The 23,560-nt window shown below is 49.1% G+C and overlaps 1 protein-coding gene across 2 annotated transcripts in view; it reads right to left on the bottom strand.

Moving 5' to 3' along the window:
• The window catches only part of CA12 (carbonic anhydrase 12), a 51,116-nt gene that overhangs the window by 5,726 nt on the left and 21,830 nt on the right, over window positions 1–23,560 (bottom strand). For both annotated transcript variants that reach the window (XM_069459149.1, XM_069459158.1), the window contains exons 3-8: window positions 12,241–12,420; window positions 11,233–11,375; window positions 8,509–8,604; window positions 7,594–7,657; window positions 7,208–7,365; window positions 5,721–5,847 (exon numbers count right to left, since the gene is read on the bottom strand). In XM_069459149.1, the coding sequence (XP_069315250.1) occupies window positions 5,721–5,847; window positions 7,208–7,365; window positions 7,594–7,657; window positions 8,509–8,604; window positions 11,233–11,375; window positions 12,241–12,420 (768 nt within the window). The remainder of the gene's footprint in view (window positions 1–5,720; window positions 5,848–7,207; window positions 7,366–7,593; window positions 7,658–8,508; window positions 8,605–11,232; window positions 11,376–12,240; window positions 12,421–23,560) is intronic.

The raw sequence follows: 23,560 nt of genomic DNA, 5'->3' as shown, positions 1-23,560 counted from the left end.
TAGTCCTAGCTACTTGGGAGGCTGAGGTGGAAGGATCACTTGAGCCCAGGAGTTCAAGGTTACAGTGAGCTATGATCTTGCCACTGTGCTCCACTCCGGGCAACAGAGCAAGACTATGTCTCAAAATAACTAACTAACTAACTAACTAAATAAGTGAAATCCAGTTTAGCATGGTAAAAACTCCCATTATTATACTTAATAAAAGTCATAGGGTCAAGTAACTGCAATGCTAGTATTCTCTTTGGATGAGGCTTGGGTAAGAAAAGCAAGGAAGATGCCCTCAGTAGCTACAGGGCATAACTATCTTTAGAGGACATTTAACTGGGGAGTTTTCCTCATTAACACTATGCAACCTAATAAAGAAGTAATTTCTACAAAGAAATACGCCAAAAAGATACCACCAGATTAGACGAGGGAACTAGTTTTATACAACCATGATAGGGACTGAGGGCTTTGCCACCAGAGTGGAGGAGTGCAGGCCCCGAGTGGAAAACCACATGACCCTGAGGGCCCTAAACCCTGGAGCAGCAGGGGTGGGCTACAATGCCAGCATTGAGCTCTTAGTCCTCCAAGCAGCCCAGGCTGTCTGTGCTGAAGGAATGGGTGGCAGGACGGGGGCCTTTTATCCCCATCAAGCCAGAGCAACAGAAAGCACAATAGCATCTCCAGGTGCCTTCCAAACTTGACAGCTAAGTTCTGGTCTTTAAATTTTCTTAAACAAATGGGTTGATTTTAACACTGTCAGCAAATTGAGAACAGAGAAAAATAAGACTTAACAAGACTAAAATTTGACAACTGTCCAGGCTTACGTGTAAATCTCCTGCAGAGAAGATGCAGGTTGGGGGGAGATGGGAGACCAGTCAGGGATGTTCTTGCCACAGGCTCGTAATGAGCACGGAAATGAGTAGGATGTCAATCACCCCTGTCCGTAAGGAGCTGGTAGCGTGTGTGTAATATGGGTGTATTTTTCTTTTTCTTTCTTTGTTTTTGCTGGAGGGAGTAATTGCTCTGTGGCGTGCTGAGTGCCATCACAGAGGTGAAGGGTGGTTCTGCAGACAGTAAGTCGCCTCCAGGGGATGGGGAGGACTTCCAGGAGGATATGGTTAGAGTTGGGTCTTGAAAGAATTTTCCAGGTGGAGGAGAGTGAGGAGCATCCCAGACCTAGGGACTAGTGTGTACACTTGAAAGGACCTGCCGTGTTAGGGAGGCCCTGTGGTCTGGGGGGGCTGTGGTTGGGGGGGGGTTAGGGCTGTGGGAAAATGATGTGAGTCCTTCACCCAGGGTGGGTCCAGCCCTCTGCCGGGCCCCATTTCCTGCTGTCTTTCCTGAACACGGTCTGTCCTGTGCCAGGGGCTGTGGTTAGGAGCAGGATAACACCCGTGGTGGGGTTTTCTGTCCCCCAGAGCACATAACTCAGGCCGTGCTCAGGAAACGTGTGGCGTGTTGAAGGGACTAGAACTTCACTTCTAAGCACCTTTGACATTGCCCCTGACGGTTTGGTCCCCTGATCCGGGTCTAGGGACTCCTCTGGTTACTCACTTGGATACTTTAGAAGAACTGATGATACTCTTCCATCTAATAGCTTTTATTTATAAATAGAAACTTCAAGAAACACAAGGTCAATAACTATAACACACATATTCTAGTCCCCAAAGGTTAGATAATTAGCCATCTCAGCTGTGTAAGATTTCCCTCTCTCGAGCGCGCCCTCCCTCTCCCCTTCTAAGGTTTTCTACAACTGCCCAGGCCACTAGGGTCAAGCAGGTTCCAATCGTGCTGTCCACAGACCTGCCGTCCCCCTGGCCACCCCGTGCTCTCGTCTGAGTGCACCTCAGCTGGCTCTGGGCTCTGCAGCAGGCGACAAGCAGTTGCTCAGAGCAAGCCCACTAAAGACATGATTATAGAAACTTCTTGGCTTCCTTTTGAACCTCAAGTTTCCCTTGCCCTGATATGCTGAAAATCGGACTAGATAATGGTAGCATTTGGGTTTGATGGGCTCTTGCTTTATCACCCATCACCAACACTGGACCCCGTGTTGGTGTCACTGGTAGGAGCAGGTCGACACCAGGGAACCAAGAATTGGGCCAGAGCCCTAAGCCTTGGCCCCTGCGACGTACACCTGCCTCTGCCCTGTCTCCCCGCCCCCGCTCAGAGCACCTGACTTCCTGTGAAACCTCCACTGGTCCAGGATCCCACCTTGAGGACAATGAGTCTTGTTTCCTCCTTCAGCTCAAATCCTCCTTCTGCGCCACTGGGACGAGGCACTTTTTAAGAGCTGAACAAAGTGCCTGGCATGACTTTCACCTCCCCATAAAGAGTGGACATTTTAACCAAGGGCGACAAGGAGCAGAACATACAAGAGAGGAAAAACTCGTAGGAAAGGGAGGGAGAAGAAGAAGGATGAGGGATTTTGAGGAAAATAGCAACTTCAGAGGCATCCCCCGGATAAAGGAATTTGTATACTTCTCCTAAGGGCGTGTAGTTTTCTCTCATGCCACTTCTCTTAGCCTCACCAATAATATAAACAAGAACATATACTCCGATCCTGGGGGAAGATAGGGAACAAGGTTTCTCTTGGGTTTGTTCGTGTCTACCTCAGTAACTTCAACTTTATTGTTTCAGGTAACCATCACCAGATTGAAAGTTTCATGCCATAAAACAATAAAAACCAGGGCACCTATGTGATAGAAAAACTCTGAAAGCCTATGATATGAGTGAAAAAAAAATCAGTTCTGGGCCTAGGAACGTCATTGTATCACCCCTGGGGCAACTTTGCCTCTCCTCCTCTGGAGACATTTTTGGCTGTCACCACTGGGGAGACGCAGCTGGCAGCTGGAGGGTAGAGACCGAGGACACTGCCAATGCCACGGTGCACAGGACAGCCCCCCACAGTAAGAATTATCCCGCTCAACATGTCAATAGTGCCGAGGCTGAGAAACTCTGCCCCAGGGCTAGGTTACATCACCGACTACAAACCCCTTAAGGGTAGAAACCAGGTCCTGCACTCCTTTTCTAAGCAGAGGCTAGGAAAATAGCAGGGTCAAGTTAAACGATTCAGCCCCAACTGTCCCAATTTGGCTCAACCTCAGGTCTTCCCCCAAAGTCTACGCACGTTCTCTCCTAAAGGATTTCCTTAATATTACTTTTCCACTGGCAGAATTTTCCGACTCCATAGTTCTTATTAACTTGCAGAGAAAACCCGGAATAAGCCAAACCATAATTACAAACATGCCTCAGTGGAAGAGTCTACAAATAAGTGAGCCCGGATTGCTCAAGGCTGACACTGACAAACAGTCTCACACCGTAAACCCGAAACAGCATCTGACAGTCTGGGGCCTGCTCCCAGCTGGTGTGGGAGGCCCTCGTGAATGCAGGCCCTGGGTAGGGAAGGTTCGGGGCTTCACCCCTCTAGGGCTCCCTCCTCATTGTTCGTGGGGAAGCAGCCTTGTTTGCTGCCTGTGTCTTTGGGAAGTAAGAAGGAGGGGAGAATTCTGGCCAAGTTTCTATAATCAGCCTCCAAATGAACAGGTTTGCCTTGAACTGCCACAGAGCCTCACTCCCAGGAGCAAGCTGGGCCCGGCCTGGGTGAGGCAGCAGCCCTGGGCACGCCATGCAGGAGGGGCAGTTGGCAAAGCTGCATTTGGGCTTTGATCTTGGTTTCCTAGCTGGGAGTCGGTCTCCAGGCTTCTGCCTAGAGGCCCCTCCAGCTCCCCCAGCCAGACTGGAGGAAGCTACGTTAGCTCTCCGCTGCACCCGCCTGCACTGCCCGCTCCACTAGCAGCTACTTAGACCCGAGCCGGTCTAAGAAGATGGCTAATTATTCCCAACGCCACAGTGCATCGTTACAAGTGGGGGTTACTTTTGATGTCGGACTCAAGATCCTGCACGGTTTCTTCTGATCGTCTGTAATTGCCCTCAAACACTGTCCCTGCAATGTAAAGTCAGGATTGGCAGTCATTAGTGAACTCCTAGAATCATAACACATGAGCGCTGAGAGGAGGTTAGGTCACCTAGTCCAACAGGGCATTTCATGGCTGAGGAAACCCAGGCCAAAGAAGGGGCATGATTTGTCCACATGATACAGCCAGGATAAAACAAAGCGAGGCCTTGAACTTGGAGGTCTCCTGACTACGGGGAGAGTATTTGTTCACCTGTTCCCGGGGATGTGCACAGACTAGCTCAGAGAACGGAGCTGGTAATGAAGTCCTTGAAGCACACACAAAATTCTACCTGATCTACATGGACAAATTCCCTTATCTCCTGGCAGAGTTTTTATTTTATTTAAGAGTTGAAGTAGTTCTGTTTAACCCTTGAATACTATATTCTCCATTTAGAAGAAAGAGAAGAGAGAACGTTGTATCCAGAATAGATACAAAGGGATAACTGTGTGCACCCGGTCATTTCCTAGGAAAGAAGTTGACAGTCACCATCATATAGGCTCTCAATTTTTAGAAAGGCTAACGGTCACCGTTTCGGATTTCAGATGGAGAAACTGAGGAAAAGAGGGAAATTACCTTAACTAGTGGTATCTGGAGAGGAGAACACCAAAGACAAATTCCTGAGCAGTTCTTAATTAAGTGACAGAGAAGGACATAATTCTGAGTGTACGTACGGGTCAATTCAGAAAGGCACGTTTCTAAAATTTCTGGAAAGGGCCTTGAGACGTAATCTTCACATGCTCAACTAAGCTTAGTAGGTGATAGTTATAATCTCATAAGAAAGGAATAAAAACAGTGCACCAGGTGAGACGAGGAGAGTGGATTCTCCGACGAGTGGGTTGACAGGTCATCTTTCTATGTGAACCCCTGGCCGGTTTGGTACACAAGTGATATTAGGGCATGAAATGGACCTTCCACAGATCTGCTGTGCTTCTGAACACGCAAGATTCCCACACTGGGAACCGATCAAGAACCTACCGTGAGAAGATGAAGTTAGAGGTTGGAAGAAGGGCGTGGGCCCCAGGAATGCTCCCTCACCTTTTCCCTGACTCCTGGTGTCCAGCAGTGCTGATTCAGGCACCGATGCAAGCGAGGACAACTGCCAGTGTCCTGGGGCTTATGGTTACAGGTTTCAAAGGAAGAACTAAGAACTCATAGCATCAGGAATAAACCAAACTATGAAGCTTTGCTCAATTTGGAACGAACGTGCCTGTGCTTATGCAAGCTCCAAGGAGATTCAACAAAAAGGCAGGGAACAAGGGGGCTTTCTTCCCTCATGGGCCCTGCTACCTTAGGCCGTGAGCCACCGTGGCCACAGACACGGCCTATGCCTGCTGTTCTACAACTAACAAAGGAACGTCCCTGGCTGGGCCTAAGGTGGGGTGGCTACAGCCTAGAAAGCCTTGGATGAGAAGTTAGAAGTCTGTTCTCATGAAAAAGTCCCTATTGTGTGTCTCAGGAGAGGGGATCATTGTCCAGAGCAGAGAAGTCCCCAAGAACATCCTCTTTTCCCCACCTGTGGGAGACTCCAGGCATAATGAGGGCTCTGGTCCCTGTGCGTGGAAGCCCCGGCTTGTGCTTCTCCGCAAAGGCTCAGGGAAGTGGAGAGCAGCGAGGGGAGCCCTGAGTAACCCCCACACCTCACTCCACGAGGCTCCCCGGGTCCCATGGCAGCCAGGTTCTTAACCCACCTCCCTAGGGCAGCCGTGCCAGAGCTGGACTTCATCCAGGAGGGCCCAACGTCTTGGCACCACACTCCGCACGAACACTGCGTCTCCTTACCTTGTTGGAAGGAGATGTACACCAACCTCTCGTCGAACTTCTGCACCTGCCGGAAGTTCTTGACCATTTCTCTGGGGGCAGGGTCGTCCATGCGTGTGCAGTACAGAGCTGTCTCCAGAGCCAGCAGCTGAGGGAAGAGCAGAAACACCCCCCGAGGGCAGAGTGATGCTCCTTGCCTGGCCTCCCTTGGGGAAGAGAGGCCAGCTCTCACCTCTGGCACCTGGGAGAAGCCTCTGGAACCAGCCCCTGTGGTGCTGGGTGGGAGACATTAGAAAGCAGCGGGAAAGCCAGAGAACTCCCCTCCCCAGGTGTGGGTCACTGGCTGCTGGGCAGCGCTGGGTCTGTCTTCCCAGGTTCCGAGGGTGGTGCTGCCACATCCTGATTATTCCTGGACTCCGCCCTGCATGGAGGGAAGCCTGGGCTGGTGAAGGTCTCCTTAGCTTCTCATGGCGACTGCCTTCCTCCATGAACCTGAATTGGAACCCAACTCTAAACCAGAGGGGCCCAGGACTTGTTCTGATGGTCACATCAGAAGGAATAAAAGCAGGGAGGTAGGAGTTTCACAGGTCATCTGACTGTGGGCTCCATGACACTTTCATGCAACCACATAGATGATATAAACCGTTTCCAGGGCAGTTTCTGGGTTAGGATGTCGCTGCCTCCCCACACACTGCATGCATCTCTCGATTCACCACGTCCTCATTCTTGTCTGCCCACCTGCTGCCATCTATCTATGGGACTCAGACCAGAAGCTCATAGTAAGGAGAAGGAGCGACAGCGAGGGCTGTCCGGGGCTCATGACGCTGGGTGGGGTGTGGGAGCCAGTGCGCAGCGCTGGCCCCGGCCCCATCTCGTGGGGAGCCATTTTTCTTCTCATGTATTTAGGCTGTGGAGTAGAGGGCTGAGTGGTGACTTGGAACTCAGATGACCTGACTTTGGGTCTCAGCTTCGCCATTAACCAGAGGGTGATCCCACAAGCTTCTACCCCTCACTTCCCTCCCCTATGAAATGAGAAGCTTAGAGATGGTTGCTAAGGATTTCGTTCCCTAGTTTGCACTAGACGGTGAGCTTCTTGAGGGCAGGGACTCTCACACACTCGTCGCTGCAATCCCAGCTCCCCAATTTGTTAAGTGATTTAACCTGATGCTACCTTTGTTCAGGCCCCTCCAAGGAACCAGGCTTTTTCCTGCCTGTGGAGGGAATACCATCTAGCCACTGAGGGATATATTAGCAAATGCAGCTTTACAGCTCTTTTTTAAAGACCTGTATTTAAAGAGACACATATTCATTTTCCTAGCTTGACTTGATAGCTCCTCTTTTAAAGCTCAGCTTGGAATTTCTGCAATGCTTTCAGGAATATTTGGAGAGGTTTCGAATAGCTGCCAGTGAAACTCTAGGTGAGGAAGTCAAGTCATTGATTATGACATGGGTTACGGTGGGGACTGAAGTGCCACCTGGAGTCTGGCTGAGTCGGGTACGACAGTTACCTGGTCCTGGGAAATGTGCACAGGGTTTCGGAAAACCGTCCAGATCACAGTGGGGTTGCAAGGAGGGGTGGTCAGGGACCCCCTGTAGCGGTAGTACTCGGCAGGCCTCTCAGGAAGCAGTTCCTCGACGTTGAAGCCTGGGATGAGGACTTCTTGGCCTGGGGAGACATGTTGGGGGTGGGTGATGGTATCAGCCTCACTCCCTAGGGCAGAAGTGCCCTTGAACGTAGTGACTGAGCCTAGAAACTTGAACTAACCCCTCTCAGGGCCATTCTACCCAACCTGCTGCCCTTAACCTGGTGAACACAAACCACACCCACCCCTTGCATTTGTTTTTCTGCATCCTTCTCCAGCAGACGGTGAATAAGCATCCAAGGACCCCTCACCTTTGTACTTTACATGTTGAAGGTGACTGAAGATCTTGTCATAGGAGGGATTGAAGGAGCCCATCTGCAACAGAGACCGGGCAGGTTGAAGTGGGACAGAAGCATGTAGGCCGAGCTGAGACTGACACTTGCCATCAGAGGGCAAGGCTGGGGGTATGCAGCCACCACGGCTGAAGTCCTGCCTGAAGGAGTCGCCTTACTAGGACAGTGATGGTGGATCACTAGGCCGTTGGGAGTTAGTGTAATGGTCCTGGCCTTGCATGTCAGGATGTCCCGTTTTCAGCTTAAGGCATCGGGCTTGAACGTCCTGGTGCGGGGTACGGTGTGCACTCCTGATGATCTAGATGACAGCCTGAAGGCCACAACTGGCAGTTCGTCTCAGCCAGAACTTAAGGGAGCTCTGAGTTCACAGAAGCCAAGTCAGCCAAGTTAGCATGTTGGGAAATGAGGTACATGCTGCCTCTTTAGGGGAAAAAAAAATGCAAACCAATCAAAAGACATTCCCTTTTCCTGGGATTAAAGAAAGAATTCATCCCAGGGTCAATATATAGGCTGGAGCTTGGATACGAGGAGTCGTGTCAGGCGTTCAGGCATCTGAGGGGGCAGCATGACCCCCTTCCCCCACAGGTCTTCTCCACCTGGGCCATTCCCTGGCTTATGCAACAAGGCTGGGGACTGGGGCTCATTTTTCCAACGTCACAAAGGACATGAGCCATTTCTGCTGCCCAGCCCTAGAAAGTGCTGCCTGTAGGCCAAGAGAGAAGGAGCACTGTGGAGAGAAGCCCCTGCTCCGGAGACAAGACTTTGTCCATACGGGAGCAGCTTGTTATTGACAGATGTGCATGGAACAAATGTCAAATCTCGACCTCACCCCTGCTTCACATTTCCTGTAACAACCTTTGGAACATCTCTTACCTCAATGAGAACCGCGAGCACAGCGAGGCCTTCTGACTTGTTGCTGGCGGCGCTGGCGTTGGGATACAGGTCGGAGTTGTAATGGACGATGTGCAGCTGCAGGGGGAGAGGAGATGCCTGTCAGAGGATGAGCGCCTCGTGGGACGCTTCCGCCTCTGCAGGAGACTTGAATCCAACTGGGAGGACAGACCCCCATCCCCTCCTGCCCCTGAGCTAGAACAGGTCTCTCAGATCCTCCCCTCCTGGCATCTCCAGTTCTCCCTTTTCCCTTAGTCTTCTCTAGACTGCAAACTCCGCCAAGGCACACAGTGTCTATCCGATTCACTCACTGCGTCCCAGTGTCTCGTGGGGTGCCGGGAAGGTACCAGGTGCATAAGAGATATGAGTGAGTGAATGAATTTTTACACTAGCCATGAAAAGGCTTGGGCACCTTGGGGCACTTCTCCATCCTGATTTTTCCTACTTATTCTGGAGCCTGGTGCCAAATGGTTTCAGGTGGCTTCCCCAGCCTCAGCCCCGCCCCTCTGCACTTGATCTGGAAGCAGTGGGGGTGGGGCATGAAACCTCCAGCTGTAACTTGATCATAACTGTATTCGGCACAGGACAGGCGTTTATCTCTCAGTTGCAGAAAAATCACAGCATGGCTTTCATAAGGTTTTACCAGTCATATTTTAAGAGACCATAAAAAAAGAATATTATTCCGTGAATATAGACTTTCATCTTTACAAAATAAAATTCTAAACTCATTTTTGCCAAAGAAGAAATTCCTTGTCATTATTAAGGTGAGGAAAAGAAGTTTTTGAGAAATCTTGGGTTTAAAAAACCTATCTATGCATTAAGACCATTGTTATGACAAATTCTGACAATGTTTAACCTAATTTTTAATCCCAAAGGTGGTGTCACCTGGCCTTCAAGACACCTTATTCATAGACCTACCTATACAACACATGCATTTTTGTTGATTTTTTTGCCCTTGAGACTATGACATATTGAAATTTTATATCTGTTTCTTTTCTTTCTTTTCATTCATCTTTTCCCCATCTCATGTGTTTATAAATAGAATTCAAGCATATTTCATTGAGTATAGCTTAATATCCCTATTTTGAACTTTTCTAATTTTTAAAAATTATATCAAATTATTCCTTCTTTTAGGTGGTCCTCTATTAAGGATTGCTCAGGGCCTCTGCGTCACTGTGTTCCCCCTAAAGGACACAGCCTGCCTTGTTGCCCACACCTTCTTGGCCTGGCATTGCCCGGAGAAACAGAGCTGAACTCCGTGCAGCTAAAACCCCCTAGGTCCTAGGTCCTTATTTCTTTTTACTGCTGACGTTTGAGCTTGTGGTCTGTGTGAGCACTTTCTTATTGTGTTCAGATTTAATCAAGAGGAAATGAAGCCTAAACCAGAGAATTCCTGGATCAGGGATTCCTTGGCTGAGGGGATTAAGATAGAGGGTTCTTATACAGACTCCATCCAGAAGAACTGCTACACTTTCAAGTACCCTCCATAGAGAATCTGCCACTTTATGGTCACCCTGGGGTCTTTGCTCTAGTATTGGCATTTATGGTCCACCTTAACCAGACCCTTGATCTGATGATGTGACTTAATAGCAAACACTGTAACTAGAAATATTTTTAAATGCATAAACCCTCCCAACCTATACCCTACTTTATTCTCCATGGGGGAAGAAGCCTCAACATTGCAATTAGCCTGGAAGAAATTGCAGTTCTTGAGCTTCAGGGAAGGGCCTGCTCTGAAATACGTGAACCTCCAGTAGTGCCATCCTGTTTGGCCAAATCCCATCCCCTGCATGCTTGCAGCTAGACCTGTAATTAGTCGGAGACATCAAGCAGTTCGGCGGTTATGCACAGAGGAGATTGGTCATGTCATTATTTACGTGGGCTCCCCTGACTGATCAGTCAGCAGCGCTCATCTCCTTGTACAGTTTCCCTGTGAACTTTCAGAGCCACAGTTGCGTGCTGTGGGAGCTCAGAAATGGAACATCCCAATACCCTCCCCCCACCACCCCATGCCCAACTTGTACAGGAACAACGCTATGCCCCCCTCTCATTTTCCTTTGGCATTTTGGGTTGGCACCTCAGGGTGATATAATCCAATGCTGGGCGGACATCCCGAGCTGTCCTCAGCGAGTCTCTGATTGCCATGATGCCCTGCACATTACGATGCCAGTCATCCCTTGACTTGTGGCCAGGTAGAAGAGTGGCCCTGGACCCATGTCCTCATGCTCCAAAACACAACCCATGCCAAGAGAAAGGAAAGATGGGAATGGGAAAGACTTATGCAGACAGCATGACATTTAAAGAAAGACTAGGAAGTTAGGGAAAGCAATGAGCCCAGTATAAGTCAGCAGTGACGAGATCTTTATCTGCAGAGATAGGAGGGTGATGTCTAGAAAAGGGGTGTCCTACTTGCCACCCTGGGAGCACTGCCTTCTCAGCAGGGCCGCTCAGGAAAAGCCAGAGAGACAAACTCAGCACGTTCAGGAGAAGAAAGGAACCCGGACGCTGCAGATGAGCTGCTGGCTGGCTGGAGTGGCCGCAGCCTTCTGTGCCGGGGACAGGGCCAGAGGTAGGGAGGAGAGCTAGGAGGCAGCTCAAGCTGGCTCGGATCTTATCTGTGCTCTTGCCAGGTGGCAGGGGGGACAGACAGGCATAGCCAGGCAGCCTCTGCCAGACAGCCTCTGCCAGGCTGGCCATCTCACTCACCTCGGCGGCGAAGTGCTTCCCACTAACAGTGTGTTCAGAGCCGTGGGGGTCCTCCTGGTCCCCCCAGTGCAGGTGTAGCTGCGTGGCAGTGTAGCGGGACGGGAGGCCCTGGATGTGCATGTCCGGGGGCAGGTTCAGCTTCACTGCAGGGAGTGGAGAGGTGGCCTTCAGAGCCCTGGCCAGCTGAGTGCTGCCACAGAGCAGTCAGGTAGGCAACCCCCGCCGTGGCCCAGACGGGGGACAGGCGGATGCGGTCAGGTGCGGAGCAGAGAGAGGCAGCCTGAAGGTCAGAAACTTGGGCTCTTTCCCGGAGACTGTGCCCGTTTCCCCACAGCAACTCCATTGGCACCAGCCCTCCTCGGTTCCCCTGGGAAAATGATGCCAGGAACACTAACACTGGACCAAGGGATGGATTTTCATTTACATTTCTGTGATCGAACCGTTAGTGAAGTCCCTTCCAAACTTTAGAATTATACAACAACAATCACAATAATAATTGCTGTTAATGAAGCATTTACTATATGCCAGACCCCCGACGCACATAATCCAGAGTCTTCACAGTACCTATCAATAACTCCATTTTCCAGGTAGAAGCTCAGGGAGGTTAAAATTCTTACCTAGAGTCTCATGGCTCATAAGTCTTCAAGCCAGGATTCAAATCCGGATCTGTCTGACTCCAAAGCCTGGGCGCCCCCACCCCCACTGAACTGTGTGGTCCCTTGAGTAGTTCATGACGGCCCAGAATCCTCTCCAGCAGCACAGCCAATAGGCCACAGGGCTCAGGCCTGTCTCCTCCCCCATCCCAAGAGATGTGCTGCCTCTGAGTCGAGCTGCCCTGGCAGGGCCACCACCAGGGCCTCCAGCATCCCCTGGAGAGAGTGGTCCAGCCTCCCTCAAAGGCACCTGGGTGCCATGGTAGAGCCCCCTTCCTGCCAGGTGGAAAGGGCAGGCCGGGGAGCCAAGGGAAGCTCAGACCTACCCCTCAGGCCTCTGAGGTCTCGCCCTCACCTGAGTGGCCATTGTTGGTCAGGAGAAACTGTTGGCTGGAAGATACATTGTAGCCTTGGAACTCCAGGGGTGTGAGGCTGGCATCGTACTGGAGGATGTCACCGTGCAGGTCTATGGGGGACTGCAGCAGGCCCCCGCAGGACGGGTACTTCTTGGACCAGCTCTTCTCCCCATCAGGACCTGGAAGGAGAGATTCAAGGTCAAGATTTAGTCAGGGTTTTTCCTTACCTTCTAATTCTGTGTTCACCATAATTATTCCTTTTCTCCTCTTTTCTTAATCCCCAGAGGTAAATGTTCAAGGCCCAGAGATCTCGGCCTACAGAATCAGGTCCAGCAAACACCTCGAGACCAGCTGCTCCTAAACGATGTGGGGGAAGAAGGACTAGAGCAGCCCCTGCCAGAGAGTGGAGCCCGCCAGGTCCTGCTTCATTTTGTGCCTCATTCCTGGTTGACACAGCACACATCTTCTCCACGTGAGGACCTGTTGCCTTTGAGCAATTTAGCATCTGCTTACTGAGCACCTGTTATGAGCCAGGAATTGCTCTGGCTCTTGGAGCTGCTGGGTTGAACACAGCAGAGCCTCTGCTCACCCAGGCTGGCATTCTAGTGGGGAAGAATTTCACGAATCCGCTGGGCCGCCTCAGGTTGGAAACATTAGTGTCCAAGTGAGTCTTTGAGGCTGGTGCGTTGACAAGTACGATCCTTCTGATGGGAACCCCCTGAGGACATCGTCTCTTGACACCCAAATCCAGGGGAAGTATAGAACCCAGCCCAATAGGGAGACTTGAAAAATGTCAGATAATTACAGGCCCGGAATGACAGAGTGAAGTGTAGGGTGTAAGCTGGGGCAAAGTATGACAATACTAGAAACTAATTATTACAACATAATTGACAAACCGTCAGCGAGGAGCAACAGATTTTTTAAAAAGAATCCTCCAGGGCTCAAGCTTCTTGCTAACTACCAGCTAGCAGTCCCTCCTCTGGAAATGAAAATCAACAGCCAATGTTCAGATAAACTTTCCTACTCCCACAGGGAAAAGTCTTTAAAGAATGTAAATCTATGTTTAAAAGATTAGCTCCCACAGTAATTAAACAGATTTTCAGGCTGAGGTTTCTCCAGAAAAGCAAATAATTGGCATGTCACGGCTCGTTAGGGTGGAAGCAGGGTGCTCCGTGGGCTCTGAGTTGAGAATCCAGCTGTGCATCTGGGGTCCACTCACAAGGGTTTCGACACTAGGAAGGGTGTGAACCAGAGCGAGGGGGAAGAAACAGCACCTCTTCCAGGAGCCCTTCCACAGACAGCAACGCTGTTTCACAAGAGCATCACAGTGTGCACACCGGCCCCACAGAATCCCGAGCCTCTACACATTGTTCTCTCCTAGGGGACCCCAGCTGAGTGTGGGGAGGATCAGAAGTCAGACTTGGTACCCGTGTTCATTTACAATGCTACGAGAAGTCGACTGCAGGCTTAGCTTCTCCAGGTCTGGACACACGCACCGGAACCTTCCTAGTTTTTCAGGCTGTCAACCTTTGGATATGCCTTTTCGGAAACGTTACAGCATGAAGGGATTTTGGAATCTCCAGTCCAACCTTTCAGTGGACACCAGTTTTCCCACTTGTGCGTGCCAGAGCCTCCGCTGAGCTACGCTGTTTTTATTTTCAAGGCCTCAAAGATCCGGACCCAAAGCAACAGAACTGCACCAACGTGGCGACTGGGAAGTGGGGGCTGGAGGACACCAAAGCAGGCACCCCAGGGGCCAACGGGAGTAAGACAGTGAGTCAGCTGGCAGCAAAACCGAATTCTTTAGGGGCAGCAGCGGCACAGTGAAGCAATCGTGAGGCCTCAAGTAAACCCCAAGGGTTAGGAAAAGCACAGCACAGAGCAGCAAGACTTCCCGAGCGAGGCCGCCAGCCTTTTCCGTGCTCACGCACTGCGTGCACCCACAGCCAGCGGGATGGACGCTCCCGGCCAGGCAGGAATGGGAAAACCCAGGGAGTAAACAGATGTAGCAATGAGATTTCTCCTTGCGTGACTAAAGCGGATGGGGTTAGAAGAACTTTCTTTTCGCAGAGCAGAAGTTCAGGAAGTTTTCATCAAGAAGGCACTTCCGTGATAACCAAGCACGAGCTCCTTGAAGACAGGGTGGCTCTCATTTTCATCTCTGTGAACCCACGTTGTGAGTAGGGTCACAGGCATAACAGGCATTTAGAAAACATTTCCCAAAGAATGGACGACCCAAAAGAACAGAGAGCTTGGGAAAATGCTATTGGGAGGAATTTTCCTTTTCAATTTTTCCCTAAATATTCTTTATTGGACGTTAGGGCCAAACTAGGTATTTTGGGGAAGGAAAGACTAACAATACTAAAGGCAATAGAGTCAGTGTTGGCAAAACCTTTCTTGGAAAAAGCAGCAGCTATGTTGGAACAGGAGAGTCCAGAGGACAAGGTTCTAGCATCAGCTGTCCCACCACCTCCGTGAGTGACGAGAGCAGGTTGTGTGCCCTGTGGGAGCCTCCAGTGCCCTTCATACAAATGGGAGAGTCAGGCACTATGTTCTGGAATGTTCCTTCTGGCTCTTAAGCTCTGGAATGCAGTAAGAATACTAGGACTAAGCACCTTCACCCTCTGTATCAGCTGAGTTGGAACGAGTCGGAGAGGTTGCTCATGCCTGGCAGCTTCTGGGCCTGTAATGCGGTGCCCAGTGGGAAGCAGCTTTGGGAATGAGGGCACAGGGCACTGGTGCTCCCGGGGCTGGCCGGGCAGTGGTCAGCCGTCTGCAGCAGGAACCACACAGGGGAGCTCGTCCTTGGGGACCAGTCACAGACCCTTCGGGCAGCAGGGTCTAAAAAATCCTTTTCTCCTCCTCCTCCTGCTGCTTCATCATCATCATCACCATTTTTATTGTATAACTCTATGGGGTAAGTAAGGCCAGGATTGCCCCATTTTATAGATGACAAATTGAGATTAAGTGATTTGCCCAAAGTCCGACTTTGGCTGAGTAACAGTTCTCTTGCTTGGGTCACGGGACCTGTGTCCTTCTGTTTCAGTATTTATCTAAGAGATTTTGCACACCTGTTTCTCCCTCCCCTACAATCTCCCTGAAGACAAGGACTACGTGGCGTTCTCGCCTGCACGTCCCACAGCGCCTGGCCGGAGCAGGCCCTCACACGTCTGCGGGGCTGGCCTCTCAACACCTGTTTCGTGCTTGTTCCTTCCCAGGGAAGTGAGCACCTTAATCTCCTCCTATGCTTTTTTTCCCCTCAAAAAAGAGAAGGAACATGGGATCCCTCGCTCAGGTGCGAAACGTACCCTCCTAGCTTTCTAGTTCACCTGTGCGAGGTGGGTTCTGCTCGGGACCCCTTGTTGAAAAAGAAACCTGGTTTCTGCCCTGCAGCCTGGAGATGGTCTGCCAAGGACGTGGCTTCGTAGATGCTCATAGGGTCCTCCCCCTGCATGTGATGGCTGCTGTCCCCTTCTTGCACAGCTGGGGACACTGTGTGAGCAGCCTTCTATCTTTGTGATGTGTGAAAGATAGAGGTGCCACAGGTGTGGGCACCCAGACAACCAATGTCAGGGGTGACAGTGATGGGCTCTTTTCTGTTCCCGCAGCCTCCATCCGGGTGGAATGTGGCTTGTGGCCACATAGCACTGGCCTGATGCTGGCTGCTACACCCGCTGCAATTTTCAACTCATTCCCAGCTTTCACACTCACGCCAAGTGCTCTGCTGCCAGAAAACCCCCTGCTGGGAGTGACTTTTTTTTTCTCAAAGAAACATTTACTTGCAGCTACTGCACGAATTTGCCTTTGCTCCTCGCCTCTTTAGGTGGCTGGATTCCTCCCCTGCTCGTGACGGAGATCATGTGTCTCTCACGGTTTGTTTTTCCAAACGAAATCGAGGCATTATTTCTTTCCAGTCCATGAATTTTCTTGCTCTAGGCAAAACAGAAGCGGGCAGAATTCCTGTTTTGAAATGTAACAAGAGATTGTTGTTGCCAAGCTCAAAATGTCTCTCGTGATTTCTGATTGGGAATGATGAGGACCGGGGTGCAGGACCTGCATTTTCCAAGGGCCAGAATTTTTTTTTACGGAAAATTACAAACGTATGCCACAGTAGAGAGAGGAGCAAAGTGACCCCCACGTCACTCAGTTTTGACAGTTTATGATTCACAGCCAGTCCTGCTTCATGTAGACCATGCCCACTCTCCCCCGATCTACCTGGAAAACCTGGAAACAAATCCAGATACGTTCCAGCTGTACACATTTCAGTATGTATCTCTAAAACATAAGGACTCTTAAAACCACCATACAATTATCACACCTAAAAAGTTAACAATTAGTACCTTAATATTATCAAATCCAGTTAGAATTCCATTTTTTCCAAATATGTCATAACTTTTTAATGGTTTATAAGATTCAGGATTCAAATAAGGTCCACATACTATAATTAGTTGGTATGTATGGCCTAGATTACAGTTTGATAGTGGGATGCCTCATCAGAGAACAACTGGGCCCCACTCCTCCAGGCTCAAAATCTCACAGCCAGGGCTGGGCGCCTGGCTCACACCTGTAATCCTAGCACTCTGGAAGGCCGAGGTGGGAGGATCGCTTGAGGTCAGGAGTTGGAGACCAGCCTGAGCAAGAGCGAGACCCTGTCTCTACTAAAAATAGAAAGAAATTAGCTGGACAACTAAAAATATATAGAAAAAATTAGCTGGGCATGGTGGCGCATGCCTGTAGTCCCAGCTGCTCCGGGAGGCTGAGGCAGAAGGATCACTTGAACCCAGGAGTTTGAGGTTGCTGTGAGCTAGGCAGACGCCATGGCACTCTAGCCTGGGCAATAGAGCGAGACTCTGTCTCAAAAAAAAAAAACAACCACAAAAATCTCACAGCCAGGCCAGCTCCGCCCATCCTTTGCCCTCAGTGGCTCATGGAGTCCCAAGTTCCCATCACCACCACCACCTCCACCCTGGGTTAGGCCCTTGACATGTCACACTGCCAAGACTCCCCGCAGGCAACCAGCCTCAGCCTTTCTTGTCACACTGCCAGGCTGGCTCTCCTGTTGTAACCAGATCAATCTCCCAGTAGCCTGGCTTGGTTGGCGCCACCGCACCACCTACCCGTACACTCCCTTTCTCCCTGACATGCCCTGCCCCACCCCAACAAGACAAAGCAGAACCCAGTGGTTTTTCATGGCCTCGAAATGCCCCAACCTGCTAAGGTCTTGAAAGGCCCTCACACCCCTCCCCTGCCGGCGCATGGTCAGGCGGGCTCCCCCATCCTCAGAACAGGCTATGCCCACCTCCCTTCACAAATGTCTTTATGTTTAAAAGCTGCTTAAATGCTTTCTTCTTTCCTCTGCACCTTTCCAAATCTCATTGGCTCTTCAAAGTCCAGCCCAAGTCCTGCCAAAACCACTCCAGTGCTTTCTCCTCCCTGGTCGAACTCCTTGGCCAGCCTGCTCAGGGTTTGCACAACAGCACAGTGACCTGAATCATCATTTTCCTGTCTCACCCGTGACTATCAGCACCAGACTAGCACATAAGCCTATTCCAGGCCAGAACTCTGTCTACAAGTTTTGAAAACCTCTTGATGACTAGAACTTTTTTTTCTTTATTTCTTTAGAGAAGGGGACACCACACTTCTATGCAATGAAGAGAAACATTTTTACAGTCCAGTGGTCTTTTATTTTTTTTACACCAGTTATGCTATGAATTCCTAGGGAACATGCTTCTTTCCACTGGTTCTCACACAGGGTGGTTCTCACACAGGGTGCTTCTCCGGGCGGAGCAGGCTGGCGCTCTGCTGAACCCAGGCACCTTTCTCTTCAGCTTCCTTCTTTTTCTGGTCATTTCCGTCACGCATTTCAGGAAGCCATCTCAGCTCTCGGAGTGCTTGATGTGCTCAATATGCACATTAATCCTCTTGGCGAGAATCTTGTCCTTGTTTGTTTACAACAAGGCCAACAGCATGCTGGGTAACAGTGTCGACTCTTCTAGTGTAGCCATGGTGACATCTGTAGGACATGCCTTTTTGAGCAATCCCCATTGCCTTGATGTCCACAATATCACCTTTCTTGTAGACTTGCATGTACGTGGCCAAAGGAACAACCCCCTGTTTTCTAAAAGGCCTAGAGAACATATAGCGGGTGCCTCTCCTCCTTCCCTTCATGCTCATCCTTTTGGCGAATTACTGGAAGATGGCAGCTCTGGCCAAAAAGTGACTAGAACTTTTTGTCACAGCCCTCTCTTATGTTTGAACACATTAGTGGCATTTAGTAAACACTTAAGAAATTGATTTGGGGGGTTTTCTTAAGCTCATCTCAAAACTTTAGCCATAAAAGGATGAGAAAAAATGGTTATGGGAAGATGAGGGTAACGAGAAGGGTTTTGTTTTGTTTTTTAATGGAGAGACTTGAGCTAACTTCTGTACAGATGACAAAAGAGAGCAGAGAAGGGAGGTTGGATACAGAGGACAGAGGAGCTCATCAATGGAGTGTGGCCCTGGGAAGACAGTGGGGAAGAGGGTGGGAGCAGCCAGCAGAGGTCAAAATCAATTCTGGGCTGAAGGAGGCACTCAAAGGTTGGCCGAGTGGTACAGACCAGAGCACTGCAGCCTGCCTGGAAATAAAATCCATGTAGTGAAAAACCCAGTCAGAAACGCTGGAACTCCGCAGGCCTGCCACGGTGAGCAGAGAGAAGAATTAGCTATGGGAAGGTGGGCAGCCTCAATTGCTCACATTCTGGGACGTATGCAGCTGAAGTTCACCACCGAGCCTAAAAAAGCTGATGTGATTTCTGAAAATGCACTAACATTTGGCTATTTTTTAAAATTTTCAGAATATTATGGGGGTACAAACATTTTGGTTACATATATCGCCTTTGCACTGCCCAAGCCAGAGCTACAAGCGTGGATGCAGAGAGATAGGCACACTCTTACGCTGCTGAGGGCTATTTTCTTAAGGCTCGTCATGTCTTATTTTAAAATACAATTACAGAAAATTTCAAAGCAGGTACAAAGGCAAAGAGTATAGGCCCCGTGTACCATCTTTTCACGACTAGTCCAGTTTCGTCTGTGTCTCTATCCCATCTATTCCCCTTCCCTGGGTTACTTAGGAGAAAATCTATCGATGCTTAGATATCACTAAAGATAAGGACTCTTTAAAATAGCCAGAATATCATTTTCAAATCTGAAGGCTGTTAACAATAATTCCTTAATGCCATCAAATATCCAGTGAGTGTTCAAACTTCCCTAATTATCTCATAAATCTATTTTAACAGTTTGTTTGAATCAGGGTCCAAATAAGATCCATGTATCATGAAGTGGCATTTAAGTTTCTTTTTATCTAAAGGTTCCCCTTTTCTCTCTCTCCAACAAGGGTGTATTTAGCCAGGACATATATGTGTACAGACTCATTCCTGCCTGGGGCAAATAATTTATGGAAGTAAATGAAGAATAATTTTATTTATTGAATAACCTGTTTGCAGACATGGTATAGGACTAAGTAAAAAAAATTTATAGGTTAAGTACTTATATTTATATGCCGGGTCCATACATTAGAGCATGTAACAGTAAGAGCATGTAGAGTTCCTTAGAAGACAAGAGGTGTGTAATTATTAGTACAGTGTGATTACTGTTTCTCTGACTATGCTCTTATGTGCTCAAGGATAATAAAAATTTTTTTTTTTTTTTTTTTTTTTTTTGAGACAGAGTCTCACTCTGTTGCCCAGGCTAGAGTGAGTGCCGTGGCATCAGCCTAGCTCACAGCAACCTCAAACTCCTGAGCTCAAGCGATCCTCCTGTCTCAGCCTCCCGAGTAGCTGGGACTACAGGCATGCGCCACCATGCCCGGCTAATTTTTTCTATGTATATTTTTAGCTGTCCATATAATTTCTTTCTATTTTTAGTAGAGGTGGGGTCTCGCTCTTGCTCAGGCTGGTCTCGAACTCCTGAGCTCAAACGATCCGCCCACCTCGGCCTCCCAGAGTGCTAGGATTACAGGCGTGAGCCACCTCGCCCGGCCGATAATAAAAATTTTAATGAAATAAACATTACTTGTGATGTGGACAGGACCTAACAGAGCCAAGACCACCACTACCAACAAAAGTGTGTATTCATTGTTATCCAATTTTTGAGGTTGGTCTTTTGGGGGTTTTTTAAGTCAGTCCCTCAGATCTACTCTCTGCCCCATGACATTTCGTGGCGGTCACATTCGGAGGTGGACACCGCCTCAGTGTCTGTGTGGGTCTGTTCCCTCAGCAGCTGCCTGGGGAGCCTGTCCCAGGCCATGGCTTCAGGCCATGTCCCTTTGGGCTGGCTACCAAAACGCAGTCTGATCAAAACTCGCCTCAATGGATAAAACTGTAATGGCAAGGTTTACACATTTTAGATGGTGACACCCCTGTTTTTCAACCAACAGTCAAAATTTCAATACAATAAAAGCTTTTGGTGAGTCCCTCAAAGTTTTCTTTGTAAAGAGGTCTTACTATAGTAAGAATGTACCAAGTCCTGGCATGTATATGTATATGAAAATTATCAAAGATTGTGTACCAAATTTGAATACACATTTACATTATATTTGCAATAACAATGAGTATTCACATGTTGAATGAAGGAGGAAAAATCTCTAAATGTTCTCCTTCTTGGAGTGCTATTTAATTTTGAAGTGAATTCATTCATTTCTTCGACAAATAGGCCTAGTGTGTGTCAGGCACTGTACTAGGTACTGAAGATGCAATGGAGACTAAAACAGATCCAGTTTCTGTCCTTGTGAGAGACTGAGCATAAATAGCAAGTAAGTAAACCAATATGCAAATAAAATACTTGCAGTCTGCAATCAGTGCCATGAAGGAATTAAACATGGGCTGTGACAGGGATCGCTGTTGAGGGGATGGGACAGGCAGGCTTCCTGGAGGAGGTACCATTAAAGTTGAAGAATGGGTGGAACCAACCATAAACAAAACCTGAGGAATGGTATTCCAGACAGAGGGTCCTGCAAGTGCACAGGCCCTGCTGCCGCAGGAAGCTGGTGTATTGTAGGCACATGTGCTTGAACCTGGCAGCCACCTGGCTTCCTCTCACCAGGCCTGGGCCCTCCTCTCTGCCAAGGCTGAGTGGGAATCGTTCCACACCTGCTCATGTGGATCCCTCCATCTGTTAGGAAGATCTTCCTGCCAAGGGGGTGGTCCCCACCCTCTCTGGGGTCATCCATCCGTCCTGGTCCTGTGGCTACAGCCACAGAGAACACAGCTAAGCCACAGGACACCATTCAGAGGGGAAGGCAGCCCTTCCGCCCTCTCTACATCCATCTTGAAACCACACATCCTCAGAAGGGTGTTTGCATAGGGAAGCCTCATTTTAAAAACACTTTTAAAAATACATTGATAGCTCCTACACTTCACTTCTGAAGTTGATTAAAAGATACATGGCTTCTCATAAAAACCCAGTGAGTTCAGCCAGTTGGTAGTATGGAGTTTCCATGGTGTCTACCGTGGCCGGGTTCTGATGCGCCACACAGAAGGCCGCAATCTGCTGGACTCTGCCTGCCTTCCTGCGAGGCCCGTGGAGAGGCATAGCCACAAAGCCCAGGATCCTGCCCAGAAGAAAAGGAGGTGACCAGGGGTGTGGGTTAATAATTGATGGTGAGGTCTTATGATTTTATTATTTCCAAACAGAGGGCAAGGAATCAAACTGACGTTGAAGCGTTTCCTTTGGTAATGTTATCAATGAATCAGAGGTGGGCCCGGGACGGGGAGTGAGGGCTGGACAGTTAGGGTTACTTATTATTCATAAATCTTGAAGTTGCCATAGTAGGCCCTCTCTTTTTCCTTAAATTTTACGTTGTAGATCAATATAAATAGATAAGTTTTCTAAAGATGCTTTAATCCATACTTTATATCAAACTTTTCTCTTTATTATTTCAATTTTTGTTTGGGTCAGCTTGAGAAGGAGGGTTGAGATGTGGGCTTGGTAAAATCCCTGCAGACCCTTCTTTGGCATCATTTCTGGTCCAGCTGTGGTTGTGGGGGCCGGTAGTGCAGGCTGGAGCTGAGGAGGGGGGAGCTGTAAGGCTGGGGCTGCCCCCGGAAGTCCTTCCCCTCCACCCTGCCAATAATACCTCTCCAGTATTGCTGGGTGGGGGCTTAGGGTGGATCAGAAAGGCTCCACAGTTATTTACACACTGGTGCCAAGGCCTCTGTCAGCTTCTTTCTGGAGGGAAGGTTTTATAGGGAGAAGGGTGGGGTTTCCAGGCTACCAAAAGTAAATGGGTAACAATCTATTTGCTTTTGTTCCTTCATCTCTGCCACCCTCTTAGATTCTCATGATCTATTGCCTTAGAGCATGTTTATTGTGGAAAGCTCCGCCCACTTCTCTGAACTCTGTGCCTGTTCCCAACACTCCTTTTTATTCTAGCAGTGCTGAGATCCTCACATTCTGCAGACACACCAAGCTGCTTCACATCTCCCTGAAACACCCTCTCACCCCCCAAGGCAGGACAAAGTGTTTCCCTCTCCTCTGAGCTCCCACAGAAACCTTTGCATTTCTCTTTCCTTTCAGCACCTGTACTTATCAAATTAATATTTTATGTCTTTCTACCCCAATAGTCCAGTTGGTTCTCAAAGTGTGGTCCTAGATGGGCATCATTGTCATCATCACCTAGGAACTTGTTAGAAATGCAGATTCTCGTGTCTCACCCCAGACCTACTAGACCAGACCCTCTGGGCACGACACCGGGCATCTGTCATTGAACAAGCTCACCAGGAGATGCTGCTGCTCGCTGAGGCTTGAGAAGCACTGCCCCAGACTGCCAGCTTGCTCTATTCATGTCTCCCTGACTCCTACTACACAGCCTGGCACGCTGAAGTGTTCAACAAATGGTTCTAGAACTAAGCAACACCACCACCCAAGCCCAACCTCTAACAAGTTAAAGGAGCTGCTGAAGTGCTAACAGCCTAACCCCTATAATGAAAACTAGCTGGGCCTGAGTCACCTGTCCGTGCTCAATACATGTTATTTTCTTTAATCTTCTTTGACTCCTTGACAAAAGAATAGAGCTAGATGTGAAAATGCTAAACCCATAGCAAAGCCTTGTAGCCACAGGGCTTGCCAGACGGCCTGCTCTATCCTTCTTAAAAACAGTTTTCAAAATAGGGAGCTCCGGGCTCAGGCAAGGAGTGGTAACTGTCTCTGAACAGAAGGACTGCAGACGCCATCTTTTTAAACCACTGTTATATGTGTAGCATTTACATAATTAAATATGGTGTTGAGGTCATTTTTATTCAGGGTTGACCATCAGAAACACAACTTGCTTTTCTAACCCTG

This window comes from Eulemur rufifrons, chromosome 2 (assembly GCF_041146395.1).
Source record: "Eulemur rufifrons isolate Redbay chromosome 2, OSU_ERuf_1, whole genome shotgun sequence".
NCBI classification, from domain to species: domain Eukaryota; kingdom Metazoa; phylum Chordata; class Mammalia; order Primates; family Lemuridae; genus Eulemur; species Eulemur rufifrons.
This window is presented reverse-complemented; position numbering and strand designations above follow the sequence as displayed.